Source organism: Melospiza georgiana, chromosome 3 (assembly GCF_028018845.1).
Source record: "Melospiza georgiana isolate bMelGeo1 chromosome 3, bMelGeo1.pri, whole genome shotgun sequence".
Classification (NCBI taxonomy): domain Eukaryota; kingdom Metazoa; phylum Chordata; class Aves; order Passeriformes; family Passerellidae; genus Melospiza; species Melospiza georgiana.
Window position 1 is genome coordinate 66,918,085 of NC_080432.1, and position 26,099 is coordinate 66,944,183.

The 26,099-nt window shown below is 41.8% G+C and overlaps 1 protein-coding gene across 1 annotated transcript in view; it reads right to left on the minus strand.

Moving 5' to 3' along the window:
- ARID1B (AT-rich interaction domain 1B) overlaps positions 1–25,830 on the minus strand; it is a 324,972-nt gene extending 299,142 nt beyond the window's left edge. The window contains exon 1 of the mRNA XM_058019477.1: positions 24,304–25,830. Within this exon, the coding sequence (XP_057875460.1) occupies positions 24,304–25,830 (1,527 nt within the window). The remainder of the gene's footprint in view (positions 1–24,303) is intronic.
- Positions 25,831–26,099: the final 269 nt, after the last annotated feature.

Genomic DNA, 26,099 nt, shown 5'->3' on the forward strand with positions numbered 1-26,099 from the left:
AAGTCTATGATGAAAGAAAATCCAGTAAATGAAGAAGCACACACTAGCAGAGTTTTAACATAAATAGCCATTTTGCTTGTCTTAAAGGCTCTGCATAGTGTCTGATTTCAGCTGCAGGGAGACATCAGAAAGATTATTTCCCACTCAAAACAGAAAGTAAGTAATTAACAAGGCGAAAGAAAAAAAACATCAAAGCTATGCCCCACAAAGAATCAACTACTACTTGCCTAGACCATTTACAAATACTTTATACAAGCAACTGTTTCTGCAGGGTGAGGTAGAAGGATATACTGTTTTTCAACCTTCTTCCGAGTCCTCTTTAACACATACAACCTGTAAAGCCTGTGTAACAGCCATTCTCTATTTATAATTTTGCATATAGATAAAACTAAACAACTACTAAAAGAACAAATCACAACAAACATTGCAAAGAAAAGAAACCTGTTTTTAATGAAGTGTACATAACTAACCTCTTCAGTTGCCACTACAAGTGCATGCAAAGGTTAATACAACATCAAGAAACAATTATACACATTAACACAGCTGATGGCCAAAACAATCCTAGGTGTCTGACAAGTTCACATGGATATACAGCCCAGAACCGCTGCCCCTCAAGTTGCCTTTGTCATTGCCAGCTACTGACAGCTAACAGGTTACTCTGAAGTCAGCTTAATGTGTGTCATCTGTCCTCATCACACCTGAACATTCCGTTTTGTCCAGTAACCCACTTTCTAAAATATCGAACTTTTTCCAGGAAGTACTCAGGAATTACAGTCCTGTCTTTAGGTTAGTTTTCTCCAACTTGGATGCCTCTGCAAAGAAGGATGCCCACTTTTCTTCAGGCATGCAGAAGCTCTGCTCCCCTCCTCACCAAGTCTGCAGCAATTTCAAACACAGCAGAATTCAGGGGTTCTTTAAAATGTCTTCTAGCAAACTTATCTGCCACTATAGAACAGGTCACTCATTCCAGCTGCTTCTCCTATGCGCTGCCATATCACGACCACACTTTGGCTGCTCCAATCCACAGCCCAGTGTGAACCCAGAACTGCCTCTGTTGGATGGCTTTGCACCAATACAGCAGCTTTGGCACTGGAGCACGGTCAGACATGGGCAGAGCGCTCAGTCTGGCATTTCAACTGCCAAAATAGCAACCCCCAGCAGGAAAGCAAGGCAGATAGCAAGGCAAAATAGTAACCTAAAGTTCTCAGGCTAGATTTATCATTGGACGCCTCAAAGCTTTAAGGCCTCCTCAGTAGCCAAGGCTATGGCTCAACAAGGAAGAGAAAATCCATTCATAAACCCAGAAAACCAAGTTTAAAAAAGCAAAGCCCCACCCAGAATACCAGTTACTTCTATTTTGTCTGGCAATGAGGTTCTCAGCTTCCTAGACAAGTAAACACCTTCACTCACTGTGCATGGCTGCCATCTGGAACTCAGAAAAAAAAATTCCCTTACCTACTTTGTACAGCTCTTACACAAACACGGCGTTAGATGGACAGAAAAGGATGTACTAAAAATAGTGTCTGTCAGCCAAGGAATAGAGCTCTGCCCTGAGTGGAACGAGGGGAGCTCTGCAGGAAGGCTGCCTGCAGAGAAGTATTGCAGTAAGAGGGGGAAAATGCACAACGTCCTAAATATAAGTGACGGGGGGAGGGATGTAAATGGAAAAAATTCCCACATCCACTTTAAATTTTAAAGAAAAAACTTCCTAAACTTAATATTCATGTGGATCTGAATACACTTTTTCAACTACTTGGCTTTACTCACAGATATAAAATTAAAAGTTAGATGTATTCAATTGCTGGAGAGAACGCTAGCTGAGAAAGTGACATTGTGGACACTGGGGATGACAGAGTACCCACAAAAAGCTATAACCAATCACATCTAGGTCACAAGCCAAAAGTACATACAGTTAGCTGCAGATTTTTTCCACTCCCAGTGATATATATAGTTCTATATTAACACAAACACACACACACATACACTCAAAAAGGTATGCTGGTCATATATCCTCAGCATTTATGGCAAATTATTAATCAAGTCCCACCTGAAACAATTTGTTAAATTGATTTTAATCACTGGGCCTCTCATGTGAAGCTTTGTATAATCAGCATTTCATTTACAAAATTAATTGCCTGATTGATTCTCAAGAGGCAGTAGCTGTCATTACACTGCTGTCATAACTTTTGAGTAGGGGTGTCACAACACTGAATTCTGACAGTATGAAGAGCACTGCTATTTAAAAAATGAGGGCGGGGAGGTAGGGGGGAAACAAATACAGTGATTTCACAGAATTGCTCTTTAGCCCGATAGAATGTTAAAACCATTTCCCAGCAGTTCCAGCCAGCCTCCCTGTTTTCCATTCATTGAATAATGTGCTACTCAGCTATTCAGTATCTTTTCTTAGAGGCAGGTTCATTTAATTCAATTTTATCATAGTTGCGGTTGCATAAAATGAGTTTGTTGTTGAATATACAAAAGATTTAATCACAGGCCGCTCTTAAGGTTATTTGTAGAGCAAAGTTTGACTTTCAAACACATGGAACTTTTTTCCACATCCTAAACCTTCAGGAAAGCTCTTTGCAATTAGGGGTTTTTTTTTGTTTTTTTGTTTTTTTTTTTTTTTTTTTTTGCTGCTGTTTTTAAACAAAGCAAAGCAAACCGTAACTTCACAGAACTTATCTAGGAGCTCCTTTAGAAAGCTTTTTTTCCTCCCCTTGTCTTATAAGCTGTGTATAAGCCTTGGAGCCCTGCCAGAGCAGGAAGCAAAGCTCCTACATTTGCTGTAGTTACTCCTATAGCCATCACCACTATATTCTTGGAAAAGACTGGTGCTCCAGAGAGGCGGCACAGGCCAGTGGTTAGGGCACTGAGTCATGAGACAGGACTTCTATTCCTGGCTCAGCAGCTGACCTGATATGCAAACATGAGCACAACACTTCACCTTCCTGTGACTGCATTTTCACTCTCATAACAACAAGTCTTATATGCACTTTTAACAAGGAAAGACACAGCATGACTTTGGGGAGACTGATGTCAGTTATTAGGCAACATAAAACAGGACTAGGAGTCAAGGGTAGGCTAAGGGAGGAAAAAACCCCAAACCTCTAGAAGATATTGAAAAGGAGAAATTGCATCAATAGGCTGCAACAAGATACTCTAAACTTTCAGAAACCTCCATTCCAAAGAAAAAAGGTCCCTAGAAGCATCTTTAAAAGGAGTGGAAATAAAGAGAAAAGATGACCTTAAATTTCTGCTGCTAGATCACCTGGAATGGTATTAACGCCTTTGAAAAGAATCACCTATTTCTAAGATAAGCTCAAAAATAAGCCCCTGAACTGCTCAAATTCAGCCTTACACACTAGATTTCATCAAGTATTCATGAAAGAAGCAAATGTAAAACTTCTAGACCATGTTCTGAGATTATACTGTTACCAAAAACAAGCAAATGACAACTCTTCAAAAACTGAATTATACTTACTGCTGGTATTTGTAATTGACCTCACCAGAGCAATTCCAGAATAAATCAGAGTTCAGGTAACATTAGAACCTAGCAGATATTTTAGACAACACAGCCCCTTTCCTCTTCCTACCCCCCAGTTCTTACTCTCATCCTGAACTACTGTCAAATATTATCTTCCATTCTTCTCTGCAAAGTGCTCTGCCACTTGAGTGGCTTTATGCCATTTTCTTCCCTTTTTGCAGGTGTCTGAGTTCATGATGAATAAAATTGGGGAGGAGGTGAGACATGGACAGGGGGACGCAAAACCAAGTATCATTGACAAAATTGGTAGATTACTGAAATAAAGATGCATAAAAGAGTAAATGAATGGAAAATTCCACCAGGCAAACAAAAACAATTAGCTGTTTTCCTTTCCCATAGCCATAACATGAAATTTCAACAAAGGGAGGTTCAGAAAGTTCTGTCCACACTGAGAAATATTTGCCAGAGTTTTAAGCTATCTCCTTCTGCCACACCAGCAAGGGTTCAGAAAAAGGAGAGAATCAGTCACCCTACTTACAAGACAATATAGCAGACTGGGACACTAAAAAGCAGTGCCAAGCACTGATTTTCTGTATTTGTTGGTTTCTAGCTTCACAGCAGGTAGCTTACTGATTAATTGAGCATCTTCTCTTTTCAAGCCTAACTTTTCTTTTTTTTTTTTAATAGGTAAAAATGGTCTTAATTAAAATAAGAAAACAGGGGAAAGCCCCTAGCTAGAGCCAATTTATGCAGAATTCCTAAAGGCATATATTTAGCATCAGGGTAATTGGAATGCAAACTTAGCTCTATAACAGAAGCCCTGTCACTTCTTCAACTGCCAAGAAACTTCTCTTGTAACATATTTTCTATATTAAAACTGCTTCCTGTAGAGGCTGAAAAAACCTGGTCACAAATAGTGCAAAATTTTAAGTTACCTGGAAACAAACCAATTCATCTTTTTTTTCACCATCATTCCATAATGATCTCTGTATCACACTGGCAAAAATAAAGTGTCCCAGTTAGAGACACACCAGCAGCATCAGCTCAGCCCAAGGGTCTGCTACAAACAGATAATGAATGTGGAGTTATACACCCACATTGTGGAGCTGGAGCAATAGAATCTTGGTGAGTACCTGCCTGTGATTATTTTTCATTTATAGTGACCTTTCTCATCAACACAGACACTGTCAGCAGCATGGAACTAACTTCCTGGGCAGGAGCAAAGCAAACAAATTCACCAGCAACAGGTGATTTAAAGCACTAGAAAATGGGGGAGGAGGCAGGTTGTAAGTAGCTAAAATAAAAATTGAAATTAATCACCAGAACAAATTACAGTTATGAGTGGGAATTTTCATTATTGACTGAAAACATTTAATAGTTAAGTTATAAATTAGAAGAAACAGTAAACTGAGGGTTGAAGCCCTTGTATCACTTGAGAGAACAATGTGACTAGAAACCATGAATCCACACACATGCCTGTAAGTCACACCCGCTCTATTGTATAATGTAACTGATTCCCAAGTATCATTTTACAATTCTGATTAGGTCTTACAAAAATCTTGTTTATTAAATTGCTTTCTTTAGGCATTCATAACTGCTAATTTGTTTCCAACTAAATCATGTATCATCTGAAAAAGACTACATTGCAACAGCAAAACAACACTCCTGGGATTACATTTCATCTAGATTTTAGAATTAAAAGGACAAAAACCAGACGAGTTGTAAATTTCACTTTGAAGGTAGCGGTGGTAACACCCTTAAAGTAATTCTAAAACTACTAGTGCACTTAGCATGTAGCAGCTGTACTGAAACAAACAAAACAAGTCAAAAACTCTAAGTATTAAGGGATCTGTTAATCCTTGAATTTCAATTTCTATAATTAAAAAAAAATCGATCAACATACATGTAGTATATAAACATTTTGGAAGCAAAATAACTTTCTGTTATTATAATTTAAATGCTATGCTGATTTTTAAAATACTGTCAGCTCTAACTCCTACATGTTTTAAACAAGCTTAAAACTTTGCAGAAATTAGGGAATGACTTCTGAAGAATTCTAGAGAACAAAGTTAATATAAAGTTCACTGTGGCTTACTCAGGGTCAAAAAAATCAGACCTGGGTTTCAACCATGCCAAATTCTGGTTTATCTTAGAGCCTTCATCTATTTCTCAAAACTGGCAGAAGTCACTAAGTCTTCATTATTCTTCTTGCAATCACAACAAATGGGACAAATTCTTCCACAAATCCTGGCATGTCGCAGACATTTTTTCACAGAAATCCTTTCTTTAGGATTTGTGCATCTTCTGGGAAGCAAGAGCCCCAGAAGAAGAATGTAAACAATTGTTATCAGCTGCTGTAGAATGCAATAAGATGCACCTGTGATTGGTTCATGTTCCATGTGTACAATTAAGAGCTAATCACAGGACAAGCTCTCTAGAACACAGAGACAGAGAATTCTCTTGTTTTTAGATTCATGCTATTCTACTCTTAGCTTAGCAAGCCTCTGCAACTTCTCTCCTTATTCTTTTTAGTATAGTTATAATGTATTATATATCATATATCAATAAATCCAGCCTTCTGATCATCAAACAAGATTCTCGTCCTTCTCTCACCATAGAGATCTCCTCAAGTCGCTGTAATACTGGCAGACTACGGAACATCCCAGAGCATCTCAGCTCAAACACATGCGAATAACACACATCTAGGTAAGTGCAGAAATAAAGAAGTGGGATTAACCATGGGTATGAACGCCTCTGCAACAGATGTGTAGGATGTTCAGAATTAAAGGCATAGTTTTAGTATAACTACTATCAAGAACTTTCACTTTCTATAGAAAGTAGATGTGTTTTCAATATATGACCATAATTTTCTTTTAATATCACATCATTTAAAATTAAATTAAAAATCAGCATGTGAGACATATCTGGTCTGAGAAATATGAAAGATGATCCACTTCTTCAGTATTTCTCATCCAAAAAAAATTTTATTTAACAGGAAACCTGATAATGCCATATTTATAGAACTGCCTTCCCTCTCCCACAGCAGAAACCATTATATTTTCAAATTCTCTCTGCCTGAAAACTCTTGGCTTCTTTCCACTTTTATGCCTACCTCTTATTTCCCAGTCCTTAAGAGAGCCCACATCAGCCATCATGCAAAAACACCAACACAGCTATCTATTCACACTTCAAAGAAACTTCTTTACTGTTAGAGAGGATCTTCAGGATTAATGAGCCCCCTTTGGGCACAACCCAAAACAGAGTATTCCCAACTTCCTAAAATTACTAAATCTAGAACAGAAGTAAAATTAACAATCAGATTAGATCGGAAGGAAAGAGAAGGGAATCACTACCTTCATAAACACTGAAGCAGTACAGCTACAGGGAATCTTTTCTGTAAGTCTGAATAAGCTATTTCTGGGGGCAACAGCCATTTGAGTTTATTTACATCTAAACCTTCTCCAAGGCGGCAACTTACATCAGCACCTTCCTGCAGCTGTTGAGGGCTCAAAGACAGTCCACTCAGTCAAAATCACTTGGCCTAGTCAGAAAAGGTCATTTAGCAGCAAAGACAGATGTTTCTCACTGACATAACCAAAAGGGAAAATGAAGCAAACAAACCCAAAGGCTCATTTTAGCAACAAGGTATCTGCAATTCCAATTTCAGGTATTGTTCCCTTTAGAAAGATGCTATTCATCTGACATTCATTTGCAACCTTCAGTTTAGATTAAAGAGCTGCAGATACCACACATAAAATTCTGAAACATATGTTCCCTTTATTCTTCAAAGAATATAAATCTTTACTTAAGGCCACACTGTTCACTTCATATCTAAACTGACATTTCAGCTAAACCCAGCTCTTCTGCTGAGTACTATCATTTCTTGAACACATTCTTCCCCTTCTCACTTCTACACTCCTACCCACAGTTGTTTTTCTTTTTTCTGCTCAGATCTTTCATGCAAAAAGAGATTGAATGAAAAAGGAAAACTGAAACTGATTACACACCAGAAATACTGTCAAAGTATGAAAATGAAATGCTACACATTTTTAAACCAAACTGCTCAATGCTAAAGAAGAGCAGACACTGGTTACAAAGCCAACACAGAAAAATAATCATTTCAGGAAGAAATACACCTGAACAACTGACAGCCAGATAAAATTAAAATGGGATATTACACTCAAAAATACACAAACATCATTAGACTATTTTGACAGAAAACACGGAGTTTCCCAACAACAGAACTAAGTCAGAAACTTGAAATAATCCTGAAGGAATCCATATATCCATAATCTCTCAAACCAATGCCATGTAAAGTTCAGCTTGCACAAAGCTTTGGGTGGGGAGAGAAGGGGAAACAGTAAGCATAAATAATTCTTTTTGCTCAGTCTGTTACTACTACAGGACAGATGAACATCTGCCATGAATGTTAGGTCTGCCGTATACTGTCCCAGAGCTGACGGATAGATTAAATGACCTGTTAGTGTCACTTCAAGCCCTGCTCTTCTATGATTTGGAGGTTATTACATCACTTCTATTTTATTATAAGGTTTCTCCCATTTCTGCAATTCTTCATTTCAAGTCATAATCCTCAATTTCTAGCAAAACTAGACCATATGGACATTACAACACTACAAACATACTAAAGACATTGATAAAAGAAAATTAAGGGAATAAAGAGGTATGTTTTTCAAACCAATTTTTTCATAGGGAGTAAAAAAAGATATGTAAGAAAAACTGTTTCTAAGTAATTTATGTTGATACTTGCAGAAACTGTGAAAATACTGTAAAAAATGTTTACATATTCCTGGTTTTGGGGAGATGTAAATGTAAGGATGAGATGAGCTGTGTGCTAAGCAGCAAAGGAGATATGGGGAGAAGAGAACCGAAAAGACAGCCAACTTCAAAGCACAATCCATGGGAATGCCTCCCTCTAGGTACCCACCTGTGAGTGAAGCAGGCAAGAGACATCATCCCTACCAAACATACCTTCTACACATCATCACCCTCCTCCTGACTACACTACACACCAACAGGGCTCCTGCACCTTCCCCTTCCTCTAAATCCAATTTGAGCTGCTCCTTGCACAATTTATGCCTAGCAAGTCAATTATGATCCTGTCTTGTGTAAAGATCAATAAATTTCAGCAGTTCTCCAAACAATTAACATTTTTGGAAGCAGTTTTTTTCAACTTCATCAAGGAAGCTTCTTTCTGTGATCCATGGAAATACATGCAATTAGAGCCACAGTACAACAAAACTCAAGGAATAATGAGAAACAGCAGACAAAAAGTGTCCAACACAGAACTCATTAGACAGCCCCACACTATTCCACCTGTTGTGCTGTACACCAAATACTGGTAAAATCACAGGGGGGGCAAAAATGCAGATATATCCAAGCAGCTAGGAACATGAATTCTGATCCCTCTTTATATCCTATTGCTATCCACAACCCAGGAAGCTGTTAATTGGCCTAAGTAATTGGTTTAAATACCCAAGTCCCATTATAAAAATATACTATAAAAATGCTTAGACACTTATCACAGCCAAGAAATTCTTAACTAAAGTTCAAAGCTGAAAAGGCACAAGGGACTTGTCTATACTGAAGTAAAAAAAATGCATAATTATACCAATATAACTATCTCAGTGTGGAAAATTTCTCCAGCATAAGAGTACCCTCTCCCTCTTAAGCTTACGTGGTTTGGAAGCAGAGTAAGATAAACCATAAAAACTCTTATTCTGGTATAAGAGTGTCTCCATAGGGAGTTATATTGGTATAATTATAGCATATAATTATAGCACATAGTTTTACTGTGTAGACACGAACTAGATGCCCAGTCCACATATATTTTCTACCAAAACAAATGGTTATCAAATTCCAATAGAAGCACACAAAATACTTAGCTTTTATTTTTGTTTGATGCACCTTCTTCATTTTAAAGTGATGAATTAGTTCAATTAATCTTCCTTGAAAACGCTTTTCTCTCTACTATTCTATATGGTAATAGATTGTTCTTCTGGTGGAGGCATTGTAAACTAACACTTTGAGAATGTCTGCAATATCTCCCACACTGATTTAAGCTCTCATATAAAGCAAGTGGTGAGAAATCAGGTACAAGGAAGGAATAAGGTGCTGTTTACACATTTGACTGTTAGACTCGCACCTTTTATAGTACATCCCCAGCCACTTTAAACAGTCAAGTGCTTCAATAATTTAGTCTCTATCCTTCTGACAATTTCATTCTCACCTCATTTGCTGTAGAAGTTAAAACATTTCAGTCAACCTTGAGGAAGCTGTGCTTCCTCCTCCCCCTTCCCCTGTACACACTGGGGGGAAAATAGTATATCTGAAAATCATGCCACTAGTTGAACCTCAAATTATAAGAGAGAACCGAAAAAGAGACAAAAACTTTAACACTACAAAAGACTCCTCCGAATTTTTTTAAAAACAAGCAACTTTTCAGATACCTAACTCCAAAACCTAAGCCTAAGCCAAATAAACTGACACCCTTTGTGAGAAAGATCCATTAAAAAGGATGCTAACAAAAATGTGGTTGTGCTAGCCTCCAAAAAGTGGAAAGCACTGACATCCTGCTACAAAGATACCAGTGGAATTATTAATCACAATAATACTTCAGTTTGGGCATTTGAAATATTTTACTAAGAAAGGCTAAGTGAGCCTAGAGATAATTAAGGATTATGGTACCCATTTTTCAGGATGCACGGGTAAATCTGTTTAGCAAATTGTGGTTTTTCCTCTTCAACCATTTTGAAAACACGATACTGCCAAGAAGAGCTCTATGCAGGATAGGCATCCCTGTGTTTTCTTTTGTTCTAAACGATTTCATCCCTCAGCATAACACCAGTTTCATCACCTTGGAACACACCCGCAGTGTTCAGAACAAACCTTGTTTGCATTCACAACCACCGTCTCTCTCGGTGGCAGAGATCTCCTGGCAGGGCTGCCCCTTCCTAACTCCCCATGCCCAGCACAGCCCCTCAGCCCCCCAAAGCCCTCACTGGGTTTGCTACTCTGCACGATGCCCCACAGAGGGACCCCCTGGAGCAATCAGTGGGGGGAATGCGCAGTCACAGGGAGCACCAGTGCTGGGTGAGGAGGATCACCACAGCAGGGAAGCTCCTTCCCAGAGGTGCTCACTTCTCTGCATGCTGAAGTACCAGCAGTGGGTAAAGAGTTTGCAGTGGACTGTGAAGCAGCATCTACACAACAAAACTGCTGCCCTATTTCCAAATCAAAAGCTTGCATCTGTGTACAGAGGAAATTGCGTACCTAAGCATGAAGGTCAACTGATCTGGAAATTCATCCTGGTATTTTCAAATTTGCCAGTATGCCAGTATGTCTGCAAATATGCTGGGAAAAAATAAACAATACTGACAGTTCTTACATGCAAAAATTTGACATATCAAAAGAAAAGCAGCAGCAGCAAAAAAAAAAAAATCTCTGAATAGGCATTATACAAATGACAACAAAACAGAAATGTATCAAGCTTAAGCAGAAATGGGTATGAAAACCATTAGTTCCAACAGGTTATAGCAAGACAAGAAGAGGAAGCTAAGTTAGTCCAGAACTCCAACACAAGTCTGGAATCATTTGCCTTTATGAAAACACTGTAAATAGTGGAAGGAATTAACTTCACATGCCCTTTGACATCAACACCTGAGCTTATCAGCTTAGACTTTCTTTAGAGCAAGGGGAAAACCATGAAACTTTAGGAGCAGGATTCATTAGACCAGAACTACACATCTACTTTAGGATGAGATGATTCACATGAAGATCTGACTATTTTTTTGCACCAAAGATCCACAAAAACATCAGGTACAAATGCCTACAGTACATATGGTTACATGAGTTCCACCCTTGATATCATATTTTTCAAAGATACTCACAACTTATTTGGCCACTGCAATCAATGCATTCTGTATAATTATCATCCTTGGGGAAAAAAAAATACTCTCTGCCTCAGTTTCTCTCCTTTTAAGAGAGGGATAACAATGGCTTCCTGCTCCAGACAAATGTTAAGAAATTGCCTGTCATTATTTATAGACTAATTTTACACTCAAGAGGCAAAGTAGGAGGAGGAGCTTAGGCTGACAGAACCACCGCTTGTACCACAACCAAAGGGGCTGCCATGGCCTGATGCCCACCCTCAGTCAAAGTGGCCATATTCTCCCTTGCTTCACCTCTGTGCTGCAAAGATTATGCTGCAACTCAGATCTGCTCAATGATCTGGCTGAAAGCTAAACATTCACAGGTCTTACTTGGCAGATTAGTTTTCAGACAAATCTTGAGCGGATGCGATTCACCTTATGACACAAGGGAAGCAGCAGGGAGCTGATAAAAAGGTGGGGACTGGTTTTAACAGCAGAAGTGAAGTCTTAGATCAGCTTCAGACAACCATTAGACTCCTATAGTGGTGCAAGATCTTTTAGCAACACTAAACTGGATGAAAGAGTACTCAAGGAGTGTAACAAAAGGCTACTGAAAAATGCAGAAATAAACGAAGATTTTCAAGTTTTCTTCAGCTTCCCCCAAGAGAAATTCTGGCTTGGTATCTACACAAAAAGAAGACGACCACTTGGATCAACACCTATTTTCCTGTGCATTTATATGTTACAAACTTTCTCCTGTTAATTTGCTCTTTGTTTCAGCCTGTGATCCTTAAAAGCCAAGAAGGACAAAAAGCTGTCTTTCTGAGGAATACCCTCGTGGACCTTCTCATCGATGTACATAGACTGAACTCAATTTAAAAATATATTTGCTGCTTATTCCCAAGTATTAATCTAAAAATGACAAACAAAACATGTTACTGAATGCTCAGTATCAAACATTAGGAGGAAAAAAATGGGAAAAACCCCACCCCGTCATGTTCATTGTCTCTTTGGATATATACATATATATATATATATATATAAACCCACTTCTGGAGAGGAAAATTGCATTTCTTTCTACTTCTACTAGGCTGAGATAATTTGCTCAAGTAAGACAGACAACCATATGCGAGACCAAGAATTTCAAGAATGTAAAAATATCATCAGAAATCATAAATATTTGAACCCTCCATTATGGTGCCATGACTAGCTGCAGCCTTTAAGAAAAAGCACCTACTTTCTTCTTCCATCTCATCAAGGAAGACATCAGCCACAAGCAAATGAAGAATTTAAACTGAATGTTAAAAAGCAGGAGTAGAGAAAAGAAACACAGAGGGTAAATCAGACACTGTGGGATTTTTTTTTCCAGGCAACAAGATTGTTGCAAATAAACATCTAGGTGTATTTACAGGCAAGGCAACAGAATTTGGAAACTTACACAGGAAGAAACTGGCCTCAGTTCTTTCTTGAATCACTAAGCTATTCTTCTACAACAATGGAACCTTAACTCACTTTTGAAATAGGCTTCATTCACCACCTTCATAAGATACATCCCCTCAAATGAAATACGACATTGTGGAATAACAAACAACCATTGCTGGCACTCCCAATCTTCTGAAGAGAATTAAAAGGAAAGGAAATCTATGAAATGAAGTATCAAGTTCTATAAAATTGTATAGAACTACCTAGTACACCACATCACTACTTAATATAGACAATCATATGCCAAGTGTTTCCTCAGTTCCAGTCTTTTCTACACTTTCCACATGTACAGCAACACCACACTTGAATTTTCATGTAGACATCTTTTCAAATATATTTTGGGCAAACAGAATTTTTTTAACCACACCTGCCATGCCAGGTAAAAAATTATGCACATCAACATTTACATTTCAGCTTGGTTTTGTCTCCTTTGTTTGTTTCCTTCCTTTAAGTCTGCTATTGCTTAGAAGATAGAAGATCAGCAATAGAGGAACCTGAAACAAAAATACCAGCACCATCACCCATAGATAACTACTTGCACAGTTTTTACTGTTATACTGCCAAGCCTTGTCAGGATTTGGGGGCTTGCTTGGTTGGTTTTTTAGTGACTTTTTTTTTTCCTTTTTCTTAAATGCAACTTGACCCCTAGTCACTAGGAGAGCCTGCACAGGAAGCTGGATAGTGAAGACACTTTCCGTGCTGCCACTCTTTGCCCAACAACTTTTGTCCACTTGGAGCACAGAGGAGCAAATACTAGTCAGAGAGATGGATGGGTACCTGGACCACTGAAAAGCTATTTTCTCAGTGACTATACAGTCACACTGATCACTCTTTACACAACTGTTAAAATTGCAGAAGACAGTAAGGATGACTTTCCCATCACCCCGATGACTTGGAAAGTGAGAAAGACATCTTAAGAAAGAAAAAGAAGTATCACAAGACAAAGGAGCAAAAAATTTGGATAAAACAAAGTACTATGACTTTGGGAAGAAAATAAATGAAACAGATTAAAACAACCCACAAATAAATATTTCACTCACTGAAGGGGAAAATACAGAGGAAGAGTGTTGAGCAACCACACCACACAACAGAGCTGACACATAACAACATTAGGATCTGCAGAAAAAGTAGAAGACTGCATCCACCATTCTGTCAGCCACATTCCAGCAAAGTAACAGCTCACTCAGGCCCTCCTCAACCTTGCTCTTAATGAGAATGTGTATTGTTACTGTTGCTATTATTATTGAAATCAGCTGAAGAACTAAAAGGAGGAATGTGTGGCTATGCAAAGTCTTCCTAGGACAGAGAATCCCTCTCCACTGCTTGTTCAAACAGCTGCACTTAGCAAGTTTCCTGTGAACAACCAAATCCCTAAATGTCCCGATATATGAAACAACCAGTCCACTACCTAAATCTAAGACTTTTCAAGGGTCTCAATTAATCCAGAAAATGTTCTGATTGCCATCAGCAATCACATATAAAGCCCTCAACAGCTTAGACTGAAGTAGCCTTTAGACTTCCAGCTAAATCTTGGAAAAATCTTTGAACATTGGCCTCTACTCCAACACCTTGATCACTTCAAGAAATGCGAGACACTTTGTTTCACATGCTGCTGCCCCATCAGTCCCTCCTCTTTAAAGGAAAAGTTCAATTAAATTGGGAACTTTTCTTCTGAATGATTTTAAATGGTTTTTTTTTAGTTGTGGTTGGATCTCAGTTAGTGTAATTGCTATTTATATCAAAACATTAAAAGGTCTGGTTATGGGGTTTTTTAGAAAAGCAAAATGTGTTTTTAATACTTAAAAAAACCCACAACAAAATACTCCATAGCACTATTTCCATTTGTATTTGCATACCACATGTTCAACAACAAAAAGAGCATTCTGCAGAAAGTTAAAAATCTCAGAAATGTTGCTGAATTAGTAGCTCCTACAGTTTGTTAGTAGGAAAACCGGCTCTGTGCCAGGCTGGAAGTGGGGGGGCTATCACAAGGGATGTGTGTTAGCTTCGGGATTTAAAAGAAAAAACACATATATTGTAAACCAAAACGTAACATACAAGACAAACAAATGCAGTATCTCTCTGCTCGCAGAATTTTTAAATGTAAAGTAAGTGTCAGTTAAGATGCTAGAAACACCCCACACGGTGCTGCTCCTCAGATGCGAAGGCAGAGCAAGGCTTCTCCCTTCTCCCTTCTCCCCAGGGCAGCCGGGCCGCCAGGGGCCATGGCCGGACACGGACGCGGTGCCCACACCCGCCGGTCCCACCGCTGCGGACCGGGGCATCCCGCGGCCGGGAGCAGCGCCTGGCCCGCTGCCCGAGCGGCGAGGCTGCTGAAAAGCAATAGATAGCTTCTGGCAGCGGCAAAGGGGAAAATATTTTGATCATGTGACGCCACACAAGCGAAGTAGTTCGCTCCGTGTGTGCAACTTGCACAGACGCTGCCACCGGCCCGCACCCCGCCGCCCCCCGCGCCTTTCCCGGGGCCGCATCCCGCCTGGGAAATGCCTCCCTCAGGCACCGCTGCGGCAAAGCAGCCAGCGGCACCCACACGGCCGGCACGGCCCACGGCCAGCGCGGGCCGGCACCGAGCGGGAACCGACCTCCCGCACGCAACTCGGCCTTTCCGCCCACAGCAACGGACAACTTTCAAATACAGGTAAAACTGACACGTAAAATTATTTTGCTACTGCTGGTACGCAGCTAAAACAGCCTCAAATGTACCTACCTCTATTTTTCAAAAAATATTACTTTAAATAGCTTCTGTGGTGAACGATAAACTTAAAACGGCAACAGCTCTGAAGAACATGCTTATTCATTTTCTTTGCTTGGGAATTTCAATCAAATAAGAAACATCAAATTTTAAAAAAAATTCACAAAAGCGCAATTATTTTCCATTAATCGTGCCTGAAAATAAGACATCAATACTAACGTTTCATATAAACAGAAAATCCAAGATATTCACAACATAAATTGCTACACAACAAAAAAAAAATACAGAACTCCATACATTCCATCCAAATCAAAGGCTGCAAACAAACCAGCATATTCCTTTGATGCTGTCAAAACAAACCTCCTTATCTTTATTTTTAACTTTAAAAGAATAAAATTTAAGAACTACAAATCCTGTCCTTGTGCTTTCAAAAGAAATTTTCAGAGCTGATGTTTCAGTATCTTGCTTACAAACAAGTAAGTCTGACAAGCTAACCAAATAACACGATCAATGCTGGGAACACCAAGTCTCTGATCCCATCCAAACAGAGGAAGGCACAGTGCAGACTGGATACCTTCCCATGTTACAAATATTTAGGCTGCCTATTTATTCTGCCTTACTCAGTAATTAAAATTAAAACTGCACATCAAACTCAAATGATTAAACAAGGCAAATATTATCCTTATTTTAACATGGGGAAACTGAGGTATGGGTCAGTGAAACCAGCTATCTTGTCATGCAGGTCATGTAGACTGCTGAGAGATACCAAGAATTCCTGCACCAATTCTCTACTAATATCATTTTCCTGAAGTCACATAATTTACTTACCATGGCTGAATTCACTGCTTGTGTAAAGAAGGCACTATTCCACTTCAGTCAATCTGTGAATTAAGCCATGTCCACACAGGGAGCAGCACACATGATTACAATTATATTTTAAAAGAGGATCCCTCCTTTTGGGATTTTCCGAACCGATTTCCTTTCTTTACTCGAACAAAGAAAGAACAACCATGCTCCAACCTGAGGTCCTTCTGTGAAAGACAGCTGTACCAGGGACTGCTACAGCCAGGCCAGCCCTCTCTTAGCCACACAACACAGACATCCTTGCCCTTTTAAAAGGTGACCAAAACCTGTTGTGGAACTATCCACCTTTTGAGAAACTCAGCAAAATACCTCAATAACCATACCCGCAAACCCTTCAAGAGAGGCTTCTTATAAAGGCTGTTATTCTGGCAGCGAAGATACGCTACCACCCCAACGGTAAACTAAATGCAAAGGGGTTTGCCACAACAGCTATTAGTCAAGGATGCAATTAATTCCCTGAATCTAACTATGTAGCTGCAACAACAGAACTTCACAGTGAACCTAGCCACGTGGTCTTTAAAGGGCAAGTAAATTGATTCAGTAACTTGGCAGAATTACATCCAAGAGAAAGCCCTGCTACATAAAATTTCTTTTTTGAGTAAGTAGATACCTAAAACAAATACCAAACAAAACAAAACAAAAAACAAAAGAGACAAAAAAACCCCACACCACTCCCCAAAACCACATGAGTATAAAAAATTAAAGTAGAAGCTTGCAAGACTCTAATAGTAACACAACTAACATTATCCCTTTAAAAAAAAAAAAAGGGAATTTATACATCAAGGGTTTTCCCTATTTTCATATTCATTCTTTTTTTTAGCAACAAACTAAAATTCCATATATATCTACTTCCTTAATTTATAAAAAAATTTAAAAATTTAGAAGAATATTCTTTCCCAACCCTCCAATGGTCAGAAAGAGACTGATGTGGGTGGCAGGGGAGATCAGTGGCACAGATTTACAGATGGAAGTGTCAGAGGGCCTATCACTCAGATGGATGTCTTCATAAACAATTACTACATCACAAACCTGAATTCAGTATCTTTTCAAATCTGAAAAGCCTACAACGTAGGGCGAGGACAGAGCACAGCAGTGAATTCTTAAAGGCAGGACATCATTTGGCAATTGTGCATGTTTAGGTGCGAAAGATTAAATAACAGCTCTTAAAATTAGAGAAAAACTAATAAATAGATTACATACTTCTACACATGCTTAGTCCTTCTGATGTAGTTACTAACTCACAATGACTCAAATGCAAAAAGTAATAGGAACGTAGATCGCACACTGATAGGTCTGTACTGAAAGCAATTCCTTATACATGCTGCAGAATCATCCAACTCTGTTTTATATCCACAAATTGGCCACTACACATTCAGAAATTCAGGCCCTTCATAAACTTGTTAAATTTACAAGGAAACTAACATTTCCACTATACATGGAATATAAATGCACAATGTATCAACAAAAACTGCCAAAAACTTTTACACAGATTTCTCATTAGTTTTAATAAACACAGATAAAATATTTTAATAGAACATCAGGACAATGATCTCAGGTTTCCCAATTTCCAAAACAACTGCAGGCACCTTCAGATAACATAAGCATCCCACCTTGCGAATAAAAAGTTTGATAAAAGGTACTTCGTATTTGCAATAAGAACAACTCCTATGTGAAAAGCAATCTTTAAGTAAGACAACAACTGTGATTTCTGCCTCAAATCTGTTCACTTCAAAACTGAAGACAATGTATCTGCCAGATAAAACAACCGGACTTGGTGATAAGGAAGTCTGTGTGCAGCCCCGCAGTCACCCCGCCCCAGCACACACCGGTGCTCTGTGCAGAATACTCATCAAAAGACAAGTTCCACAACACTCCTTAAGCTCCTGGGCACTTGCTCAACTCAAGTTCCCTCAGAGTTTAATTTCTATGAGAAATCTAGCATCTTTATATAGATGATATTGGGTTGTAACGATAAAACAGTGCAAGGAATACTGAAATTTTGAATTATGGTGCCTCTAGTTTAAGGTGACTGTCCTGATAGAGCAGACAAATCCTTTGTTTCCCTCAGTTATTTGTCTTCTTACTCACTGAATAGATTCAAGTAAAGCTTACGTTCTCCCACAACAGAATGTGTACACAATAAGACTGGATTTATTCAAAAGCTAGAGTTTATGGCACCAAGACCCTGGCTATTTCCAAAACACCTGCCCTCAGGTGTGCCTGTCTGAAGCAAAGTGGCTGTAATGTGCCTCAGTTTCCCCATCCTACACAACAGGAAGAATAATTTTTTACTGCAGTCCAAGGCACTCTAGAAAAACAGTGTAAAGATCAAATGTACTTGGAATATTGTTACTGAGAAGATAAAGGTAGTCAAAATCAATTCTGTACAAATTAGCCACTGTCCCCACTGTTTACAGACTCAGATAGGTTTTTTAAAATACATTCATCCCTGAGGATACCTTAACTGCAGTGGAACACCACCACAGATGTGTTTGGCTTTTTTGGAGCTGACGTATTCCTGGTGGATCACTGGATGCCACACTCTCAGAACTGGAAGTACAACAATGGAAATTGTCTGGCCTACCTGCAACACAAACACTGCAGCACTATGCCAGCACATCAGCATTTGTGTGTGAAACTGAGCAGGAGCAGGTACCATTGGGAAACAGAAAAAGTAAAAAGGTAATACTATGATCTGAATGGCAAAACATACATGTAATGTACAGAAATCCTTCAGGTCTACGAAAAAATAATTTTAAATTTATTAATAGGTAAGACTTCCTTAAAATAAATTTTACTCTAGGATGATTAGCTCCAGAAGATTTTTGTGCATTACATTTATTTGCTTCTATAAGCACCAAGCAATACAAAAACAACACCGCTAAGCAGCACTTTTCTCTTAGTAGTTTTCAAAACAAATTTGAAAACCACTAAGGTATACTTTTAATTTAAGTTTAATTAAAGTCCTCATTCAATCGTACCAAAACATATATTTAACACTATGTAAATAGCCCCAAAATTGAAAGAAAAAGGTTTTTTTTCCCAAGTACCTTAATAATCACAATTCTAAAATATATTCTAGCAAGTTAGCCTACCACAAACACATGCTACTGAAATTCTGCAGCCTTGAGCATGCATGCACAGTGAGTGTGGCAACACTGCTTTACATATCCACAGAGAATCTTCAAAGCCTCCTGATAAACGGCACATTTTGAAGAAGTAATAGAAGATGTAACTGGTATAGGGCACAGGTACAATCTCAGGGACCAAAGAATAAATAAACTATGCGATTCTCACATTAACAATTAGAATGTCAAAATACCTATAACAAAACACTTGAGGAATAAAAGTAACAAAGATCTATCAGTAGCTAATCAAACTTGTTTTCATTGCATGAATTTAATCTAGTTTTAACTAAGATAATATTTCAGAATGAACAAGCATCACCTAACAGACCATGCTTAGTAATTTCAAAAACATTATTTTACATATGTAACTAGAAAATTTAGCAATGGATTAAATGCCTTAGTTTTTGCACCCTGAGATTCAGATCAGAATGCCAAAATGACAGTAATCGACTGCTTAGTAGAAGAATCCTTACATTATGGAAGCAGTAACAGAGTAGGCAGGTTTGCATCTCTCTTTCTTCATTGTATCTCGTACACAGGGTTCTGCTGTTCCATGTGTAGGCACAAGCGCTACTACAGAAACCAATAACTGAACACCAAACCACAAAGTGTCAAATATATGGTCGTAATATATATATAGATGCTACTAACTGTGAATATTGCTATTTGCTACTTCTAAATAGAAGCTATGTGAATACTAAACTGTTTATTTGAAACTGCACAGGGAAAAATATATTTTATTCTCCCATTGAGACATCAAGAATCTATTCACCACACTAACAGCTGTTTAATGGCCTTCAGGCACAGGACATGATTCTGCAGCCTTGGCTTAGCCAGAACTGTCAATACGGGCAATCTATTTGGCATAAAAAGAGCTGCAGAATCGGGCATATTCAGAGTTTCTCTGCAACAAAACAAACAATACATACACAAACTCAGAGCGGCTCAACAGATTTTTTTTTTCTAACACTTTCTCTGTATCTCATACAGGTACTCCTGAAAAGACTCAGGTTCTCTCCTTCTGTGTAGGTGTATGTAAATCATACACACGTGCACAAAGGAGAAAGACGTGTATAAAGTGCACACTGAGAAGCCAGCTAATGTGTTAAACTACTGCAGTGCAAATCAGAAGTGAAGAATAAAAGGAGCCTTAGGACTCTAAATATCTGTATGCTGTCAAGGATTAATCAATAATCAAAAGACCTGAACGACAAGGTACTGTACTAGCATCATACAAGTCCCCCACCATGAAATCAATGTATCTGTGTGAGCAACATCCATCTCCTCCGAAAATGTGCATTTCTTCAGAAGCAGGAAGCCTCTATTGCAAGCTTCCATCACATCTCTCTGTTGGGTAAGGTGATTAAATGAAATAGAAGCAAAATTTTCTTAAATAATTTAATAGGCTGGACAAATATAGAACTTAGTTCATAGTAGGATGCCACAGTTCTTTGTATTACAAAAATTACCCATGCCGAGGCAAGACTTTCCTGAACAAGCATCTCAGATGTTGTAACCTACTGTCAGTCCTTTCTCTCTGTTCACAGGACAATAGTTCCTTATAGGCTTAGGGGCCAATCAACATCTGCTTTACAAAGGCATATGACAAGTGAGCATATTCTAATGTGTGTATACACATATCGAGAGCACACACACAGATGATTATTAGAAAAATGAAGAGAAGCCTTCTGTTCCGATGCTGGACTAAATATTCCGGTTTTCTTTTTCAAAGAGCAATCAATTTCTCTACTTACAGGGAGATTGACATGTGGGAATTAAAAATAAATAACAGTGTACAAAACCAATTGGGTTGGGCAACCTAATGGTAACTACTTTTTGACACAACCCATTTTATGCATCAAAAATATTAATTTAAAACCTAAAAAAAAATTATCTCAATCTCTTACTGGTTAAATGAAAAAATCATAATATAAAAAACAATGATGTCTTGCCTTTACGACAATTATTTTAAGGAAAAAATAATTTAAAAAAATAATCAAAGAAATTGTGCTCTTGCCAGACCATTCTTTCTAAGCTGAATGCCAATCCTTACAGTGCAAAAAAGAAAAAAAAAAAAGGAAAAAGAAAAAAGAAATCTGTAAGATAGGATGTAAACCCATAAATATAAGGAAGTATTTCTAAGGGTCATACTGAGGACATAAATTAATTTACTCTCACTCCGCCAATAAAAATAAAATACTGTAAACAATCTCCGCCACGAAGAAAGAGCACCCTGAACGAGCATGTACGATGTGTGACAATGGTTTTCCTAGCTTTTAAAGCCACAAATTCTGAACTACCTGTTTAAAAGGAGAGGATGCAAATATTTTTAGAGTAATTATGAAAGGTTATGCATACGAGGCCTCATCACATTATGGCTTCCAGTGACCCTTTTACTGTTGCAAATTTAAAAAATGGTAAAAATTAACACATACACAGACACAAATCTTATTTCCTTGGAAGAAAAAGAAAGGAAAATGGAATAAAAACTAAAAACATGACAGGAATAGTCTGTCGGAAGTAGACAAACACACACATAGCTCATCTAAGGTTACTATTTTTTTCAGGATTAATACACCATTTGCAATATTAAGTGGTGATTTTTCCAGATTCTATTCATTACTTTATGGAAAGATGCAGCCGTTGGAGGACCCCAAAAGCATACACCTGCATTTGTTCCTGTCAGACCTTGCTGTTAAAAGCTGTTAAAAGATTTAACAGTTCTTAATAGAAAGATCTTGTTGAAGGAAGAAGAAACCCATAAAAATCTAATGCACTACTCCATTTAACACAATTCACTTTCCTACTGAGAATTCGAGCCTAATCTCACACTTGTGTAGAAAAATAATGAGATCAACAACTCCCGATGCTTCTTGAAGTATTCTAACCACAATTCAAACCCAAAAGCACGTTTTCTCCCGAATATCTGGATTTGTTGCAGAGCTGAAACAAACACAACCTCTGGCAGAGTGGCTCCTTCTCCCCTTCTTTGTACAATACACGGCATTTTCTCACCTACAGCAGCTCACATGCAAACACGATCTTTTTAAGAGGCATGCACAGGATAGGCATCGAGCTAACAGAAACGCAACGAAACTAGTATTTGGTTTCTTTTTTTTTAATAAAAATCCAATCCCTTGCATAACATCCATAATATGCAACATTACAAAACGTTTAGGTTCGTCAGGGTTTTTTGTTTTTTTTCTTTTTTTTTCTTAAAGAAGGCTCGAGCGCGACCCGAAAACCCGAACCCTCGTCCAAAAGCCCTGTTCTTACGAGGCACTTTCCCTACCGCCCCTAATTAGCGCGGAATTAAAAATCTGAAAGAAGCGAGTAAATATCGGTAAGTAGATAAACAAATCAATGGGAGCGCAGGCGAGGCGGGCGGCGCGGGCAGGCCGGGGGGCGGTGCCCGCGCGGCGCTGGTGCCCCGGTGCCCCCGGAGCCCCGCGGTGCCGGCGGTGCTGGCGGCGGGGGCTCTGTGCCTGCGCCGCTCCAGCGCCTCTATTTACATCAGCGGCGCGAGGTGCCCAATGGCGCGCGCGGAGCCAATCAGATGGCAGATTAGATGTCAACTCGGAGGCAGCTGTCGGGAGACGGTTGCAGCCAGTTTACCTCCACAATTCAAATTCCCAACCTGGCGGGCGGAGGAGACCCGGACGCTCCTCCAAGGGTCGCGCCCGGCAGCCGGCATTCCTGCCGCGCCTCGCCGCGCCGCCCCGGAAAGGCGCTGCGCCGCGCCCGCCGCCCCGCGATCATCGCGCCTGCCTATCGATCGGATGCATCCATCGATCGATCGCCGGAGTTACCGGGGCTGGGGCAGAGGAGTGCGGGAGGGAGCGGGGGCGGCGGCCTGCCCCGGTGCCCGCGCCCCTTCACTGACGCCAAGGACTTTTCCCTCTTTTTTTTTTTCTTTCTTTCTTTCTCCTTTTTTCTTTTTTTTTTCTTTTTTTTTTTTTTTTTAATTTTTATTTCCGCATGTGTTTGGAAGTGAAAGGCAATTACGCGCCCGCGCACCCGGGCGCGCTCCTGCCGGCCGGGCGAGTCCCCCGCAAGTCACCGGGCCGGGACGACCCGCGCGGACCGGGCGCACAGGCGCGCACACACGCGCGCGCGCGCGCTCTTCCCACAGGGAAAGGAACGCGGCCGCGTTACGTGGATCTCACTGCGGTAACTCCAATCAGTGACAAACTAATTTGCTGAGAGCGCGCAACGGCGCAACTCGTTCTGCTCGGGGATTAAAAAAAAAAAAAAAAAAAAAAAAAAAAAAGCAACGGGTTAAAGAGAGAAGAAAAAAAAAAAAAAGGCCCCGTGAAAGATAATGGACGTTATCCCCCGGGAGCCCCTCGGGTCCGGCACTCCGGTTACAAAATCCAACCCCCCGCCCCCGTCCGTCCCGAGCTGTTTGTCCTCCGGGCCCTGCGTCTCTCCGACGCTTTTTAAAGTGGTGGGGGAAAATATTAATTGGGTCTGAGAACAACCTAATTTCGGCAGCGAAAGCTACACTCCGGTGCCTCCAGCCTCAACGGGGCCGTGCATTGTGCACGGCTCACCCTCGCTACGGAGGCAGCGAGGGGCAAAACTGGCCCAGAAGAGAATGGGGGTTGGGGGGGAAGGGAAAAAAAATAAAAGACAAAAAAAGGGGGGGGGGGGGAAGAAAAAAAGTGAATTACAAAGAAACTAAGAGCCCGACACGAGCGACACGGAGGCACGAGCCGTCATTAAGCGAGCGCGGGGAGTTACCTGGGTCCTGCTGATGGCCTGCCCGGTGTTCCCGGGGCTCATCGCCGGGTGGTTCCTTTGTTGAGCCGCTGCCCAGGCCGGGTTCGCCGCTCCGTACTGGGCGCCCATGTCCTTGCCCATGCCCATGCCCGCCGCTGCCTGCTGGCTTCCCGGGGCGGCCGCCGCTGCCTGGGGCTGGGGCTGCGGCGGGGCGCTGGGGCTGCTGTAGTCGGGGTAGCTGCTGCCGTAGCTCCGCATCATGGGGCTGGGGGACGTGAGCAGCTGGTTCAGGGTAGGGGTGGCCCCGGACGGGTGCTGGTTCTGCCCGGAGAACCGCGCAAATCCGCCGGCCGCCGCGCCGGCACCAGCCTTGCCGAGGCCGGCTCCGCCGCCGGGGCCCATCATCATGCCGCCGCCGGGCTGCCTCGGGGAGCTCAGCACCCCGTAGCCCGCCGCGGAGCCCCCGTAGCCGCCGCCGCCTGCCCCGGCGGCCGCCGCCGCCGCCGCCACGGCTCCCGCGCCGCCGCCGCCGCCCGCGCCGCCGCCGCTGGGGCCGCGGCCGTAGCCCGGGTAGTGGTTGTACTGGCTGTTGGGGTACCCTTCGTGGGAGTTCTGCAGGGGGTCCATGCTGTTGGGGGCCGCCGTGGGGTGCATTATCCCCATCCCGGGGCTTTGTTGTCCGCCATGTTGATCAAAGCAAGGCCCGGCGCGGCTCGCCGTAGCGCTGCTGGCAGGGGCAGGGGCAGGGTTGCCATAATAGCTATTGAACTCCGAGACACCCACCGCGGAGGGGCCGCCGCCGCCTCCCCCGCTCCCGCCGCCGCCGCCGAGGCCGCCGCCGCCGCTCCCAGCGCTCGGGGGCGGCTGCTGGGGCTGCTGCTGTCCGCCCAGGGGTCCCAAGCCGGGGTGGTCGTAGCGGCCGCCGATGGGCTCGCCCATCTTGCCGGGCATCTCCTCCTCGTCGGCGCCTTTATTCAGCATTTGCTGCGGCTGCTGGGGGGGCTCGGCCTGAGCGCCCAAAACACTGTCTTTTCCTCCATGTTGCTGCTGCTCCATGTCTGCACTGGGCTGAGCAGCGCCGCCACCGCCACCGCCGTTGTTGTTGCTGCCGCTGCCGCCGCCGCCGCCGCCGAGGCTGCTGTTGTTATTCTGCACGGGATGGTGCTGAGGCGGCGGCTGCTGCGGCGGCGGCGGCGGGAATTGATTTAGCTGCTGCTGTAGTGCATGGTGGTGGTGGTGCGGGTGGTGGGCATGGTGGTGGTGGGCATGGTGATGCGGGTGGTGGGCATGGTGGTGGTGGGGCGGCGCGGCGGGGTGATCGCCTCCGACGCTCTTCAGCTTGTGGTTGGGGAGCAGCCCCGTCTCCATAGCCGAGCCCGGGTTGGAGGAGGAGGAGGAGGAGGAGGAAGAAGACGAAGAAGATGAAGATAACTCCGAGGAGCTTCCACCTTCCTTCAGAGCCGGCTCCGAGGAGGAGCCGCCGCCGCCGCCGCTGGCGTTGTTGTTGTTGTTACCGGCGGCAGCGGCGGGAGCCGCGTTATTGGCCATGTTCGGCGGCTCGCTGCGGTGGTGGTGGTGGAGATGGTGATCTAAATTATTCACGCTGCTGCCTCCGGCCGGACTCCCCTCGCCGACCCCCAGTGCGGGGCCCGGCCCGGGAGCCCCGGCCCCCCCCGGGCCTCGCTCTGGGCCCAGGCCGCCCGGCAGGCTCGGGGCTTTGCCCTTGCTGTTGTTCGCACTCGCCGGAGCCGCTGCGACTTGCGCGGCCATGATCATCGCAACATTGCGAGTCCGGAGAAATTGGTGCTGATAATAGT